Here is an 18,069-nt window from a genome sequence, read left to right as displayed (position 1 = left end):
TAAAATGTCAGCTACTTAACTGATTATGCCAGTGAATGTGGTAAAGAATTTGCTTCATTTTCACTGAATAATTTATATGTAACGTAGAGCCAGAATAGAATTTATGAATTATCTTTGTAATGTTCTTTATAATTGAGCCAATTCTATTGGATATTGTTGATTACCAGGAAGGTTATGGCATTGGGGATGATGAATACTCCTTAGCGTATGATGGATGTCGGAAGCTGATCTGGCATAATGCTCGAAATGAAACTCAGAACATTCATTGTTGGCAGCCTGGTGATGTTCTTGGTTGCCTGTTAGATCTCAACAAATTTGAAATCATTTTCTACATAAATGGTTCTCCCTTGAAGCCATGTAAACATGTTTTTAGTACTGCAAGGTATGGATGATATTACTGGTTAATTATGAATATTTATAGTTTAATTACATGCGTTCTTCATTAGACTTTAAAATGAAATGATTATATTTCTTTTTAGGTCTGGTTTCTTTGCTGCTGCTAGTTTTATGTCCTTTCAACAATGTAAATTCAACTTCGGCAGTAAACCTTTTAAATTTCCTCCTCGTGATCGAGAATTTCAGAGCTTTAATGACCATGCAGTTCTCAGTGAAGAGGATAAGGTTGTCTTGCCAAGGTAAGAATTTGAATTATGCACTTGACAGATATTGCTTGTGCTGTCAGTCAAAAAGGGAATGAAATATTACCGAGCAAGTGGCTGCTTGGTTTGGGTCACATAGCTATCAGCTTGCATCTGGGAGATAGTGGGTTTGAATTGGAGGTTTACGGTCGGTCAAGTGAAGGTAGTCGTGTAGTTAAGCCCTACTCTGCTGGTGATCGTGACCTGTCTGACCGCTAGGCGTTACGCAGTCTGAGTGAATGCACCACATTCTGTCCAGCTGATCCACATTCGGAGTCACTGTGACATTCGTTGCAAGCATGGAACGGAAGTTCAGAGACGTGGTTAGAGCAAAACTTAGTAAAGTAAGGGTACGTTCACACCGCACGCTGCGAAGGTTTCAAGGACATGCCATGCCAACTCTCCTGCTTGCCTTGCAGCTCGACAGGTAGCAGTGTTTCTTAATCCAGCGTACTACTTACCAGCTCGCACAGTTGTCACCATGGAAGAAGTTTTAATCAGTGCTGTGTTTAAGAGGAGACCTTTATGGGATCCCAAAACAAAAACAATACGATTAGTAGAAAACTCTAGGACGAAGTAGCTACAGAGGCGGGCTGTGATGGTAAGTATTCAATATTATTATTAATACTTATGAAATTGATTGACTGGTGTTCTGGTTTTATTTTCTCAACTCTGTTTAATGATTAATATAGCATATACATAAAATAAGGCTGCCTTTAGTTACATGAGGTTAACCATTTAACTAAATGAAGAGAATCCCATTTTTTCTTAGCACTGTAAAATATTAGCAGTGAAATATGACACCTTCAAAATTACTGTGTAACTAGTGCCTCTCTGTTTACTTCAGCATTTCTTTCCGGTACAGCATAATTGTGCTGCCAAGTCAGTTTTCCAAGGCCACTAAAATAATGCATTAGTATTTTCCTAACTTGTTTAGCTGAATTCAAGAAGCGAAAGTGCGAACCAGACTTTATTTCGTACTGTTGTAGCCGTAGTAACACTCATGAACTGGGGATCAATACCCTCTTTAGCAATAACAAAATTGTGTATTACACAAATAGAATTCACAGTAGAAATTGCAAGATCAACGTTCATTTCAATCGGTTTGTGCAAAATTCTCCATTTAGCACTCATGATCCCAAAAGCACATTCGATGCATTTTCTTGCACTGGATAGACTGTAATTGAACACAAATTGTTTATCATATAAGTTTCGTCTGGGGAACGGTCTCATCAAATATGTTAACAGAGGATACACTTCGTCACCTACAAGGACAAGTGGAACATTGTACGGCGTATCCGGCAATTTCGTATGATCAGGCACATTCAAAATTCCGGCTTCTAATTTCTGAAACAATGAAGATGTCATGTATGTACCTCCATCACTCTGGTGGCCTGCAGCACTCACATCAACTGCAATTAATCTGCAGTCGCCATCAGCTACAGCCTGAAGCATTATTGAAAAATACTGTTTGTAATTGTAGTACAATGAGCCAGTCTTAGACAGACATTTCAATTCAGTATGTTTTCCATCTATACTGCCGATTCCTTTAGGAAAATTCCATTTAAAAGAGTACTGTTTTGCTACATCATACCACAATTGTGTTGTTGGATCTGGTATATACTCTTCGTGCAGGACCTCCCATATCTTTTTACAGGTATCCTTGACAATAGCTGCTACTGTAGATTTTCCCACTCTAAAGCGAAGGGGGAGAGATGCAAACGAGTCACCACTTGCAGAAAGAACAGCGGGGAAAGTGTCTGGAAATGTATTAAGATATCACCCTAGTATGTGTCTGAGCAAGTAAGGAAAACTGAAAAACCTTAAAAAATACGGCCGGTGAGAATTAGCGAAGCAGGGATACGAACGAAAATGGCATACTTAGAGGGATAGTTGCATATTTCAACATTGTTTGAATCATGATCGTAACTTTTAATGAGTGAATCATTCTCACCCTCTTTTCTTGTTCTATTTTTCAGTCAAACACGCCAGATCCCGCTGGAAAACACTGGGCGACTATTTTCGCCAGGAAATTAACAAAATTGAAAAGCCGAGATCTGGTGCCGGTGGAGACAACTAGCTCTTGGCATTTTCTTTCAACTAATGAGTGTCCTGCGTGATACGATAATATGAGAAGCTAGAAGTTGCAGTTTAGGAGTTTCTTCATTCGACTAATCTTTGTCTGCAGAAATAGCAAATGAAGTATTCCCTAGAACTCAAGAAGATGGCCCTTCACCACCTTCTTCAGAGACATCACCTCAGGACGATATACCTTCGGACGTGTCATCGGAAATCACTCAGAGTATGCGTAGAGAGAAAAGAAAAAGGTTATGCGCTGATATTGATGCAATATTGCCTAAGAATGAAGCATTGGTAGCAATAGAAAAGCAAACATTGGAATTTCTTCAGAAAGGTGTGGCCGAAGAAAAGAATGATGATCTCATGTTTCTAAAATGTCTGCTGCCCGACTTGAAGTCTCTGCCTTGTTCTCGCAATCGTGCAGTGCGTTTGAAATTCCAAGAAATAATTTGCAGTGAAATTGATGCATTGCTTAGGCAGACCTATTCTTTTGCTCCCAAACCGATTGAAGAACTAATATTTCTACAGATGGTTACGGAGTGATGAGTTTAAATTCAAGTTTTCTGTCAGACAGTTTACACAATTTTTTGTAGTTACGTAATGGTGGTTGTGAGAATCTGACAAAGACATTTTTGTGCTTGAATTCCTTAATTTGTTTTTGCTAATTACTATACGCTCATTATTTTTAAATATAAATAACTTATTTTCAAAATTGTGAGTTATTTATCTGTGTGAAACTTCTCAATTGATAAAATATGATGATGAAGTAATAAATAATTATTTCCAGCAGATTTTTACTACCTTTTTCATTTATAAATTACTTTAAGAGTTTGCAATATGATTTTATTACTCACCTCAGGGTAATAACAAGTCATTCTTCTGGTGATATTGGCCTCCTGAAATTAATTTCTTCTGTGTAAAGATGTCTCTCCAGATTTCCCAGTAGGGAATCAAATGTCTCTTTAGTCATTCGTAGGTAGTTAAAAAATGTATCATTGTACTTTTGAATATCACGGTAGATTAATTCAACAATGATACAAAAGTTTATTGAGATCCACGTATTCAATACACATTGGATTCTTAAAAATTAAGATTTACATCTTGTCATACTAATTTAACGGGACATGTTTTGCCCATTGTATGGGCATCATCAGCCGTAATCTCATGCCTAAAAGATATAAAGATCAGGATCCTGATTGCTCTTGTCAAAATGTTACATAGAGAAACATGTGTTTTAAAAATGAGGAAAACTTGTTGCGAGTTCCTAAATGACAATTTACACAATTATAATATGTTTCCTCCTCTGCGAACCATGTGACCTTGCCGGGGTGGGGAGGCTTGCGTGTCCCAATGATGCAGATAGCCGAGCCGCAGGTGCAACCATATCGGATGGGTATCTGTTGAGAGACCAGACTAACGAATGGTTCATCGAAAGGGGGGTAGCAGCCTTTCGGTTGTTGCAAGGGCGGCAGTCTAGATGATTGACTGATACGACCTTGTAATAATACTCAACATGGCTTAGCTGTGTTGATACTGCTACACGGCTGAAAGCAACGGGAAACTACAGCCGTAACCACCTCCCGAGGACATGCAGCTCTCTCTGTATGAAAGATGTACTGATGATGGCTTCCTCCCGGGTAAAATATTCCGGAGGTAAACTAGTCCCCCATTCGGATCTCCGGGTGGGGACTACACGAGAGGGGGCGATCATCAGGAAGATGGATACTGACATTCTGCGAGTCGGAGCGTGGAATGTTAGGAGTTTGAATCGTTGTGGTAGGTTAGAGAATCTGAAAAGGGAGATGGATAGACTAAAGTTAGATGTAGTTGGTATAAGTGAAGTACGTTGGCAGGAAGAACAGGATTTTTGGTCAGGCGACTACCGAATTATCAACACGAAATCAAACAGGGGTAATGCAGGAGTTGGTTTAATAATTAATAAGAAAATAGGGCAGCGGATAAGCTACTACGACCAGCATAGTGAAAGAATTATTGTCGCCAAGATAGACACCAAACCAATGCCCACCACAATAGTGCAGGTCTATATGCCTACTAGTTCAGCGGATGATGAAGAAATTGAAAGAATATATGAGGAGATAGAAGATTTAATACAATATGTCAAAGGTGATGAGAATCTAATTGTGATGGGAGACTGGAACGCAGTGGTAGGCCAAGGAAGAGAAGGTAGCACAGTAGGAGAATTTGGATTGGGACAAAGGAACGAAAGAGGAAGTCGGCTGGTTGAATTCTGCAGTGACCATAATTTAGTCCTCGCCAATACTTGGTTCAAACACCACAAACGACGGCTGTATACGTGGACGAGACCTGGAGACACTGGAAGGTATCAAATAGACTTCATTATGATTAGGCAGAGATTCAGAAACCAGGTGTTGGATTGCAAAACTTTCCCAGGAGCAGACGTGGACTCTGACCACAACTTGTTGGTCATGAAATGCCATCTGAAGTTGAAGAAATTGAAGAAAGGAAAGAATGCAAAAAGATGGGATCTAGACAAGTTGAAAGAAAAGAGTGTGATGGATCGTTTCAAGGAACATGTTGCACAAGGACTAAATGAAAAGGCCGAAAGAAACACAGTAGAGGAAGAGTGGAGAGTCATGAAAAATGAAGTCAGTAGGGCTGCTGAAGAAATGTTAGGAAGGAAGAAAAGATCAACTAAGAATCAGTGGATAACTCAGGAGATACTAGACCTGATTGATGAACGACGAAAATACAAGAATGCTAGAAATGAAGAGGGCAGAAAAGAATACAGGCGATTAAAAAATCAAGTGGATAGAAAGTGCAAGGTAGCTAAGGAAGAATGGCTGAAGGAGAAGTGCAAGGATGTCGAAGGCTGTATGGTCCTGGGAAAGGTAGATGCTGCATACAGGAAAATCAAGGAAACCTTTGGAGAAAGGAAATCTAGGTGCATGAATATTAAGAGCTCAGATGGAAAGCCACTTCTAGGGAAAGAAGACAAAGCAGAAAGATGGCAGGAGCATATCCAACAGTTGTATCAAGGTAACGATGTAGATAATTTCGTTCTGGAACATGAAGAGGCTGTTGATGCTGATGAAATGGGAGACCCAATTTTGAGGTCAGAGTTTGACAGAGCTGTGAGTGACCTAAATAGGAACAAGGCACCTGGAATTGATGATATTCCCTCTGAATTACTGACTGCCTTAGGAGAAACCAGCATGGTAAGGTTATTTCTTTTAGTGTGCAAGATGTATGAGACAGGAGAAGTCCCATCCGATTTTCGGCAGAATGTTGTTATACCTATTCCCAAGAAAGCTGGTGCTGACAGGTGTGAAAACTACCGCACTATTAGTTTAGTATCTCATGCCTGCAAAATTTTAACACGTATTAGTTACAGAAGAATGGAAAAACAAGTTGAAGCTGAGTTGGGGGAAGATCAATTTGGCTTCAGAAGAAATGTAGGAACACGTGAAGCAATCCTGACTTTACGTCTGATCTTAGAGGATCGAATCAAGAAGGACAAGCCCACGTACATGGCATTCGTAGATCTAGAAAAGGCATTCGATAATGTTGATTGGACCAGGCTATTTATGATTCTGAAGATGATAGGGATCAGATACCGAGAATGAAGAATTATCTACAACCTGTATAAAAATCAGTCTGCAGTGATAAGAATCGAGGGCTTTGAAAAAGAAGCAGCAATCCAGAAAGGAGTGAGGCAAGGCTGCAGTTTGTCCCCTCTCCTTTTCAATGTTTACATAGAACAGGCAGTAAAGGAAATCAAAGAGAAATTTGGAAAGGGAATCACAGTCCAAGGAGAGGAAATCAAAACCTTGAGATTTGCCGATGATATTGTTATTTTATCTGAGACTGCAGAAGATCTCGAGAAGTTGCTGAATGGTATGGATGAAGTCTTAGGTAAGGAGTACAAGATGAAAATAAATAAGTCCAAAACAAAAGTAATGGAGTGCAGTCGAACGAAGGCAGGTGATATAGGAAATATTAGATTAGGAAACGAAGTCTTAAAGGAAGTAGATGAATATTGTTACTTGGGTAGTAAAATAACCAACGATGGCAGAAGTAAGGAGGACATAAAATGCAGACTAGCACAAGCAAGGAAGAGCTTTCTTAAGAAAAGAAATTTGCTCACTTCAAACATTGATATCGGAATTAGAAAGATGTTTTTGAAGACTTTTGTGTGGAGCGTGGCATTGTATGGAAGTGAAACATGGACGATAACTAGCTCAGAAAGAAAGAGAATAGAAGCTTTTGAAATGTGGTGTTACAGAAGAATGCTGAAGGTGAAATGGATAGATCGAATCACGAATGAAGAAATACTGAATCGAATTGGTGAGAGGAGATCGATTTGGCTAAATTTGACGAGAAGAAGAGATAGAATGATAGGACACATCTTAAGACACCCAGGACTTGTTCAGTTGGTTTTTGAAGGAAGTGTAGGTGGCAAGAACGGTAGGGGTAGACCAAGGTATGAATATGACAAACAGATTAGAGCAGATGTAGGATGCAATAGTTACGTAGAAATGAAAAGGTTAGCACAGGATAGGGTGGCATGGAGAGCTGCATCAAACCAGTCTATGGACTGATGACTCAAACACACAATATGTTTAAAAGTATGTACGAGTAAAATGAGTAATATTGGTGCAATCTTACATTAAAATCCTTAAAACATTTTAAAAATAGACAAACTGTCCTTATTTACATGAACGGTAAGAAAGTCTATGGCTAAAATTATGGCTTGAGGTACAATATCAAAATGAATGGAATCTGGTTAAAGGCATCTCAAATTGAAGTTGTAGAATGGATACAATGAACGTTAAGTGGCTTAATCATTTAAAGAAGACATTAAATATTGTTGTAGGAAGCTTATAGTATTATCATAGAGTATACAGGTGTGTGACTGATGGAGTTGTTGCTGTTGTTATTAAACCCGTATTTGTGAGGTGAGTCCACAGTCTTCTTATTTTTGTTGAAAAAAATGATAAAAGGTTCACGGCTGAGTTTTGTCGTGTGTGTCTTCACTAGCTGATGCAATTGTTTCCTCCTTGTGTGAATAGTCAAATGGGAACGCTCATGCTTGATGTTGGCTATAGCTTGGATTTTGAGAACGACTATTGATGGATGTGTGGTGAAGAATCTGTTATGAGAGGAGGGTAGAAAGACTTTAAGTTTAAAGAAAAGACGGCTATATTTGGCAAGAAACGCTTGTGTATACATTTACATACCCTCTCGATTTTTGTGGTATGAACTAGTTGCCTTTGCAGCATCAAAACGAGTGACGCTTGCATTTCTTGTATTATATCTGTGTGGAATTGAGGAATGGGGTGTGGTTCATGAGAGGAGGTGGGTGGAGCGTTAAGCTTACGTGCTGTTGGGTCTGGGCCGACATATATATGGATTCATTAGAACACTATAAGATAACATCAAAAATAAATGGACTTAGTCTGTGGCTCAGGTACATAGATGATACTTTTGCAATAAAAGATAATAATTTTAACAATAGTAGCATAATTTTAGATTTTTTAAACCCCCTCGACCAAAATATAAAGTTCACCAAAGAGGACGAGGTCAACTGATCCATCAACTTTTTAGACATCACAGTAACACAAGATAAGAATTCATTCGATTTCCAAATTTTTAGAAAACCTACTCATACCCCACTAACAATTTAAAATTCATCAGTACACCCTAACTCCCACAAACAGGCCACCTTCTACAGTTTAATATACAGTGCCTTAAAAATCCCTCTAACACTTAAGAACCTAAAAACAGAAATCAGTTCTATAAAGAATTTGGCAAAACTCAACGGTTTTAAAACAGAAATAGGTAACTGAATAATCAACAAGATTAAACTTTAATTAGCAACAAATCTCGTCCCAGATAAACCCAAAAAATCTAAGTTTGCCGCTTTCACCTACAATAATCCAGGTATTTACCAGGAAATAAATCCCTTAGAAAAGCTAATTATCAACATTGCCTTTAGGACAACAAACACTAACCGCAACCTGTTTCTCAATCACAACACACTCATCTCAAACAGTTGCATCTATTCAAGTTCAGGCATATATAGACTCAAATGCACGCAATGTGGCGTTTCGTATATTGGGCAAAAAGGCCACAGCTTCTTACAAGATATCAAGAGCACTATAATACCAATAAACACAACAAGTTCTCAGCCATGAGTTCTCACATGAAAGATACAGGGCATCATTTTACAACTATCGAACATGACCTTACAATTATCAAAAGAGTGGGCAAAGGGAAATTAATGAATGAATTAGAAAGCAATTATATTTATTTAGATCAATACTATAACAAGAACCTTAATCTCAACGACTTAATTGAAGTAAAAAATCCCTTATACGAGATTTTACCCAACTTGTTACAATCGCTAAATTTAAATCAAAATAAAATTCTTAAAATAACATCCACAAAACCTCCCACCATTCCATTAAAGGTAACTCCCTCCGTGTCCAACCCTACTAACCTCCCACAGTTAACAGCGCGTAAGCTTAACGCTCCGCCCACCTCCTCTCCTCCCCCCCCCCCCCCCTCCAATTCCACACAGATACAAGAAGTGCAAGTGTCACTCGTTCTGACGCTGTAAAGGCAACTAGTTCATACCACAAAAATCGAGAGGGTAAGTAAATGTATACACAACGTTTCTTGCCAAATATAGCTGTCTTTTCTTTAAACTTAGTCTTTCTACCCTCCTCTCAGTACAGATTCTTCACCACACATCCATCAATAGTTGTTCTCAACATCCAAGCTATAGCCAACATCAAGCATGAGTTTTCCCATTTGACTATTAGCACAACGAGGAAACAACAATCGCATCAGCTAGTAAAGACACACACGACAACACTCAGCCGTGAACTTTTATAATTTTTTCAACAAAAATGCCTCACAAATACGATTTTAATAACAACAGCAACAACTCCATCAGTCACACACCTGTATACTCTATGATAATACTATACGCTTTCTACAACAATATTTAATGTCTTCTTTAAATGATTAAGCCACTTAACGTTCATTGTAACCATTCTATTACTTCAATTTGAGATGCCTTTAACCAGAACCAGGAACTCACAAGTTTTCCTCAGTTTTACAACACATGTTTCTCTATGTAACATTTTGACTAGAGCAATCAGAATCCTGATCTTTATCTTTTAGGGATGAGATTACGGCTGATGATGCCCATACAATGGGCGAAACATGTCCCGTTAAATTAGTATGACAAGATGTAAATCTTAATTTTTAAGACCCCAATGTGTAATTGAATAGGTGGATCTCAATAAACTTTTGTAATATGTAACATCACGGTAGAGATGATTAAACTCACCACGAGTGCCTCTAGACTGGTTAAATTCATGTACCCATATACGAGTCAAAATCATAGGATCATCCAACTTTATTGCAACACTTTCCATTAAATACATTCTTCTCGATAACTTTGAAAATGCCATCTTACGCAAAGCAATACATGACAAAAAATTATTAGCAGCACACTGCCCAACATAGTGGTGTGAACACTCATGCTGCTTGCTTCACACGGCCCCTCACCAAGTAGGAAGGTCACCCTGCTTACTGCCCAGCTTGCTGCGTGCGGTGTGAACGTACCCTAAGGAAGGATGAAGAGCGATGTGTGAGAATACTTCTTCCTATGGTTCATTCCACGTTAAGAAAACAGTATTGCTCTTATGACAACAGAGTTGCCATATCGAACGGCTCTGCGCAACACTATCACGGGGTAACGGCAGCACATTCATCTGTAAAATTCAATTTTTAACTTCATGATAACAAGCGGAATAAACTAAGCCGAAAATTATTTGTATGAACTAAAGGGGACAGTGAGTTCACAGGGGCTATTTTTGGTTTGTACGGAATCGGAGGTTAACTACGGCACATAAAAAATCTTAGCATTGGAGTGTAAGGTAAATCGGCGGAGAAAATATACAAATAATATTTTTTATGGGCTCGAAGGGTGAAGGATGCATTTAATTGCATTTAATAAATTTCCCCAGACGGGCTGAATGGCTCAGACTGTTGAGGCGCTGGCCTTCTGACTCCAACCAGGCAGGTTCGATCCTGGCTCAGTCCGGTGGTATTTGAAGGTGCTCAGATACGTTAGCCTCGTATCGGTAGATTTACTGGCATGTAAAAGAACTCCTGCGGGACTAAATTCCGGCACCTCGGCATCTCCAAAATCCGTAAAAGTAGTTAATGGGACGTAAAGCAGCAATTATTATTAAATTTCCTCAGACAACACGGGGTTCTACTGTGCTGTCTTATCGCTGAACAAAAGACAATAGTAAAAATTAAATTCGGTCTTAAAGAAAACAGCAGTAATTAAAATACGCTTAAGAAAGAACAGCTTAATAACAAAACCAAGCACAAAAAAAAAACAAAAAAAAACCACTTGGCAAATAATTGTATCGGTACAAGTTATGGCATGACTTATCACTGCACACCACAGCATCAAAATCTTCAGTAACAACTTCTGTACAATACGAAAATAACAGAATACACACAAATACTATGCAATATACAACCATAGTAAAATATCTGCCATTAGGCAACAACTTTATGGTACTCACCGAATGTTACTTCCTTGCCGCTGCAGGCTGAAGTCCTCTATCATTCTGAATCGGACGAAGATTCACTGCCGACAGCAATGATGAAGGGCTCCATTTCGTCCTGGATCAAATCAGATTTCCACATGTCCGCTTCAATATTTTTCACATGTTTCACGTAGTTTGCCCAGTTTTCAGTAGACACGCTAGGAAACCTTCATCGATGAGTCTTTCCATCTCCCTTGTATTGAAAGTGGTGTTGTTCATAGCAACATAGTGCTTCACTTGCGCCCAGACAAGTTCAATAGGATTCAGCTCACAATGGTATGGTGGTAAACAAAGAACCGTGACACCACTTTCTCTTGCCATTTCATCGATTTTGTGGCGATCGTATTTCCATCGCACACTGTTTACGAGGGCCATCAAGTCTGTTTTCAGAATGTTCTCATCATACACTACACCACATTCTCGTCCGTCTCGTTGGCTGAACGGTCAGCGTACTGACCTTCAGTTCAGAGGGTCCCGGGTTCGATTCCCGGCCGGGCCGGGGATTTTAACCTTAATTGTTTAATTCCATTGGCACGGGGGCTGGGTGTATGTGTTGTCTTCATCATCATTTCATCCTCATCACGACGCGCGGGTCGCCTACACACGTCAATTAGAAGGACCTGCACCTGGCGAGCCGAACCCGTCCTGGGATATCCTGGCACTAAAAGCCATACGACATTTCATTACCACATTCTCGAAGCCATGACCACAGGTTCCCTTTTTTCCATGCCTTTGTAGGCAGAGCTTCTTTCTTGCGGCTATGATAGGAGGCATTGTCAAGAACAATGACAGAGTTTGGTGGCAGGTTCGGTAGTAGACGTTCTTTAAAATACTCCTCATAACAATCACCGTCCATTTCGTCGTGAGCATCTGCGGTATTCGTCTTGCACTGAAACACGTACTTCGCCCCTGGCACGAACCCATTCTCGTTATTGGCATGAACTAACGCGAACTGTGGACCACGACCTGTAGGTGACTTCAGACCGCAAGAGAGGCCTAACAGAAAAGCATCCCGTGGAGTTGAAATGGTCTTATCTTTCCATTCTTGCCCTGTGTTAACCCGTGACTCATCAGTGTAAAAAATGTTCCTTCCCTCATCTCGATATTTCTTAACTGTTGACAGATACTTGTGACACCAAGATATAATGTCCTCTCTTTCCGTCAAACGAGCTGAATTTCCTTTCTTTTCGTACTGGAAACCCATGTCTCTCAACAAACGATACAAAGTTGTTCTTTTGAACTTGGGAAGGTCTTTATCATTCTTCACAGACTGTAGGACTTGCTGCAAGGTTGGAGGTTGGTTTTTAAGGAAAAACTCGTGCACCTTACGCCTTACACCACTGCGAACAAAATCATTGAACCTGACTGACCTGCTGTCTTTCCGTGGTGCTTTACATTCTCTTGTTTTAATCGGAAGAGCGAAAGGTTCTGTAGTGGCTGCTGATTGCACTTTATAAACAGTCCTCTCAGAAATGCCTGTTGCTTCAGCAGTTTCTTTAACCACCCAGCTGAGACTTTTTTCTGGATTCTTTCGAGAAAGGTAATTAAGTACGTTAAGCACAGTTTTCTTTTGTTTCTTCCTAAGTATCTCTCCTTGTTTATTGTTATGGACGTTCTCACCCATAACGCAAATTAATCACTATTAATGTTAAAAGAAAGAAATCACACACGTAGGCTAATCACATAACACTCACTCAACAGAATACAATTAGGCCTCTACACTGATATAAAGGCTTAAAAACACACGCAACAAATAAATACCATAAACGACATCTGTACAAAAGAAATCACGGTTAATGTTAAAGAAAGAAATCACACAAGTAGGCTAATTAATCACATAGCACTCACTCAACACAAGACAAGTACGCACTGTTATAAAGGCCAGAAAACAGATGCAACAAATGAATACTGTAGATGACTCTACAAAAAGAAAGTATTAATGTTAAAGAAAGAAATCATACACATAGGCTTATCTCATAACTATCACTCAACACAAGACAAGAACGCACTGATTTACAGCCTAAAAACACACATGCAATAAGGAAACATTGTACGTGACTTCACTACAGAAGTGAGCTGCCCGCGGTTCACAGATACTCGTACGAAAACAACATAGACGGCAAATGAAGCGAGGCAACCAAGCGATGGCTGTTCCCGCCATTATACTTCCTCCCTACGAATGTATTTATAAAAAATAAAATGTTATATAATTATTTTAATATCTCATGGGCAAAAATACCTCATCCTTTTTATCTATCTTTCATAATACATTACAAAGTACAGTGTACTATCCCTTAATCACAAGGAATTATGTGTGTCTCAGAGGGGGTATGTTCACTCGTTGTAGGTCCGTAAGAGCAATACTGTTTTCTTAACGTGGAATGAGCCATAGTAACAGCTACGAATGGTCAACATGTAGGATATGTGCCATGTAAATGTACTGCTTTCTTATTGACGTTTGCATCTCTTATTTCGCATATGAAAGCACGGCCTAATACAGTGCATCCATCATATGCAGTACCACACAATGTCAAACAAAAGATTACACAGAAGTGTATCAAATTGAGTGCAACAGATCTCTATCCCTTTACGATTGTTTTGGAAAAGGGGTTCCAAGGTGTATGTCCAAAACGTGTTAATGTTGGTGCAGACTATGAACGAATAAATATTGCCGATATTCTTCCTCGCCCCACAACAGTTTCACAAAAACGAACACACGCACGCACGCACGCACACACACACACACACACACACACACAATTCCTGGGCAAAACCAGGTGCTCACACAGGGAAGGGGGTAGAAGAGAAGCTATCGGAACTGGTGATATTTCCTGAACATATGAAGAAAATAAGCTTTGTGACTCATCATCATCATCATCATCATCTGCAGTTTCCGGCTCTTGGCCAGGTCTGCTTGGAACATAAGCCTCTCCATCTCCTCTTGTCTTCCCACCACTTCCCCCTAGTCACACTTGCCCAGTCCTCTACTCTTCTCTGTACACACTCTTCCACTCCTTTTATCCACCTGTCTCTTGCTCTTCCTCTTGGCCATTTACCTGTTATCTCCATTTCGTGCATCCTCCTCGGTATCCTTCCCTCTGTCATTCTCTTCATCTGTCCATACCATCTAATTCTAGATGCCTCTATCCTATTCTGTAGTGGCTCTTCTTTTACTATATCTCGAACCTTCTCATTTCCCATCTTGTCCCATCTTGTCACTCCTATCCTGCTTCTCAGAAATTTCATTTCACTTGCCTGTATTCTATTCACAGTTCTCTGCCTCATTACCCAAGTCTCAGCTGACTCTTTGACTGATAAAGTAATAAAAATTGTTAAAGCTCTTTGAACTCTCTAGCCATTATCTGTGCATCATAAACTGTTCAAATGCAGTCCTTAGACATGGAATCCAGGATAAATTCAAGACGGAGGAATTGCCAGCATATCAGAAGACTATCTATGCTGCCAAACAAATAGCTTTTTTTTACGTTGCTCCGACACAGATTGGTCATGGTGATGATAGGATAGGAATGGGCTAGGAGTTGGAAGGAATGGACCGTGACCTAAATTAATGCATGGTGTGAACATGGGAAACCACAGAAAACCATCTTCAGGGCTGCAGGGCTGAGGGGGATTCGAACTCGCTCTCTCTCCTGAATGCAAGCTCACAGCTGCACAATCCTAACAGCATGGCCAATTTGCACAATCAAACAAATAGTGTGCTGCATGAAAAAGAAAAATAATAGGGTATTTGGATTGATTAGAGATCACGTTGAATGAGGAAGTGGAAACATGATGAACATGATTTTCAACATAAGAAATTTCATTTTTTTGTCCGTATTGAACTGAGATTACAATGATTAAAATTTTTAGGGTTCACCTATTCAATACAATAATAATGTTGCCTAGATGTAATTACAAAATTCTAAATTTATTCAGGACTAGTTTCGACACATTTTTGCATCATCCTCAGCTGTACTAAGAACTTGGAAAACAGGCAGTTATATAAATCTCATGATAAATATTAACCTATTTACATAAGATAAAAAAGCCTATGACGTCTACATTAAAACACCACCACATGATAAAACCTTTGAATTGTAAAGTTTAACTATTCTTTCTTTTCCAGCAAGTTCGAGTCAAATATACTGGATATTGAGTAACAATTATGAAGGTGATTCATGTCCTTGTGGACATACAGTACTGAGTTCAAAATATTTGGTTTTCAATCTACAGTAATAAAATAGCTTGTATTTTAAAACATTTTGTACATTCTATTATAGTTTACAATGGCGAAAAATGAGGGTATCCTCCTATTCAATACCGGTACATCATATATTCCATCATTAGACGGAGCAAACAAATTCAGACATGTTTCGGCTCGCTTGAGCCATCTTCAGTGAAAAAATTAGGGGGGTTGGAATAATTTACATAATATAAGTTGAAAAAATGCTAAAAAACATAATGAAAGAGTAAACAAAAAAAAAAGAGAGCTTAGACGGAAAACAAAATTAGCACAAATATACAATATTTACATCAATATGCAGAGCAAAAAACTTACTGCGACAGAATTCAGTGAAACAGGTGTTAATTTGAAATAATAATTGATACTAAAAACTGTGTTAACCTAAGAAACAAGGGAATGAGAAAACAAATGATGCAGATGGAAATGAATAATAGTAGCGCATGGTGAGGTTGTGGACCTCGAGGATACCCTCATTTTTCGCCATTGTAAAGTGAAAACCGTCAATACGGAATTATTCTAATATCTTCTATTATAGTTCTTAAACTGCGTTTCTCATGTGGAGCCTTCTTAAAATAAACGTGAAAAAAACAGCTGAATATGATTTGAGTTTGACGATATTCTTCTATGTCTAAAGGCCTTTGAGGTGGAAACATATAAAAAAGATCCTTAAGATGTAAACAGGAACTGCGTTTCCCAGTTCAAATGTGGAACCTGTTAATAATAATAAATGTTAATAATAATTCTAAGCGGAAAGTTATAAGCCCCTACTCAATAATATAAATGTTTATAAGACTCACCCCAAACGGCCGTAGACTGAACGTAGTGAAAATGAAGTGCAATGAGCAATGAACAGCTTGAATCAGGTAAGCCTATCTGGATGGGACAAAGGACGGGCGATAGGGGTAGGCAGAAGAAGGGCGCGTGGAACGGTCATGTGGAGGGGTCTGGGGGTCCACGGCTGACGAAACGAATATTGAGAAAACTTGTTGCACATAATGCGTAAAATTAAACTCTTGCCTGGAATTTGAACACTTTTAAGAAATGCTATAAGGAAATCAAAGAGACCTTTCGGTCTCTCGGATATATCGTTTAGATTAAGATTTGATTTGAAATACTGGTCTAAGTGGTTATAACAGAATTCAGTAGCATCCAATAACAAACCTTTACTTAAAGTCTCTAGTATCTTGTGTTTTAGTTCATGAACATGTTGTCGTACCACGGAGAATCTGTTATACCTCACGGTATTAACATGTTCAGCATATCTTGTCTTGAAGATGCGTCCATTTTGCCCGAGATGGGCGTAGCCACAATTGTTACACTGAAACCTATATACTCCTGACCTGAGATAAGGATTGGATTTATTTATTTATTTACATAATTCAGCCTCCAACCTCTAGGTAGGGAATTGTATGTAGATGAAAGAAACAGAGTGAAACAAATAATTGTTGAATCCAATAAGAAGTCGTGAGAAGATTTTGGTAACACCTAGAAAGGTGGCAGGGAAACCTTTCCTGACAGTGATAAAGAATCTTAGAAAGGGAAGGGGAAAAGAAAATGAATAGCGTTTTGGGTAAATCAGATGAACTCTTAATAGTTCCTGGGGAATCTCTGGACAGGTGGAAGGAATATTTTGAAAATCCTTTCAGCGTAAACGAAAATCTTTCTGGTGACATCAGAAACAACGGAGCACATGGAGAAGAGGACAATGATGTTGGTGAAATTACGCTTAAAGAAGTGGAAAGGATGGTAAATAAACTCCATTGTCATAAAACAGCAGGAATAGATGAAATTTGACCTGAAATGGTGAAATTAGTGGGAAGGCAGGGATGAAATGGCTTCATAGAGTAATAAATTTAGCATGGAATGTTGACACAAGTGTGATAAACTGATATAACTTGAAAACAATATTCTCTCATCCATGGGTAAATAATGCAAGTATCGAGTTACATCATATGTACAGACGATGCAATAGGATTATTTGTGAGGTTATGTCATGAAACATGTGCCGTACATATATAATAAGTTTAGTTAATGTAAGAACCTGTACTTAATAGTATATAATTTATTATTTCCTGTATATATGATTTGTAATCCACTACAGTAGTGTGAAACACACTGTAACATCCAGAATGGCACTAGGTAGACGAGAACTAGGGAAAATATTCTTTACATTATATCTGGGCATTAAGCACTCTAGAATTTACGAGAAGGTATTTTGTAACATATATCTTTCTAGATGCCTGGCCAGGCACATATATAAGGAGGTGGTCTTGATGTTGGAGACGAGTTACTGGTTAGTCGGAGTTATTGTTTAACAGGAATTGTACTTGCGACCTCGTGTTGTGTTTGGGCAGACACGCTTGTGAGCAGTCAGCAGTCAATTGTTTTAAGGTTGCAATCTCCATGTGGCATGTGCTTAGTGATAGGCAGTTGTTAAAATGGTGGTTTGTTGATATGGTGTGTTGTTGTGACGGTAGTTAATTAGGTTGTA

General features: G+C 38.9%; 1 protein-coding gene across 3 annotated transcripts in view; it reads left to right on the top strand.

The window, feature by feature from the left end:
- The window catches only part of LOC136864142 (RING finger and SPRY domain-containing protein 1), a 330,976-nt gene that overhangs the window by 141,695 nt on the left and 171,212 nt on the right, over positions 1 to 18,069 (top strand). For all 3 annotated transcript variants that reach the window (XM_067140779.2, XM_067140778.2, XM_067140777.2), the window contains exons 8-9: positions 168 to 382; positions 480 to 635. In XM_067140779.2, the coding sequence (XP_066996880.2) occupies positions 168 to 382; positions 480 to 635 (371 nt within the window). The remainder of the gene's footprint in view (positions 1 to 167; positions 383 to 479; positions 636 to 18,069) is intronic.

The sequence above is a fragment of the Anabrus simplex genome, chromosome 2 (assembly GCF_040414725.1).
Source record: "Anabrus simplex isolate iqAnaSimp1 chromosome 2, ASM4041472v1, whole genome shotgun sequence".
In the NCBI taxonomy this organism is placed as follows: domain Eukaryota; kingdom Metazoa; phylum Arthropoda; class Insecta; order Orthoptera; family Tettigoniidae; genus Anabrus; species Anabrus simplex.
The sequence above is the reverse complement of the archived record's forward strand: the minus strand, read 5'-3'. Positions and strand labels throughout refer to the sequence as shown.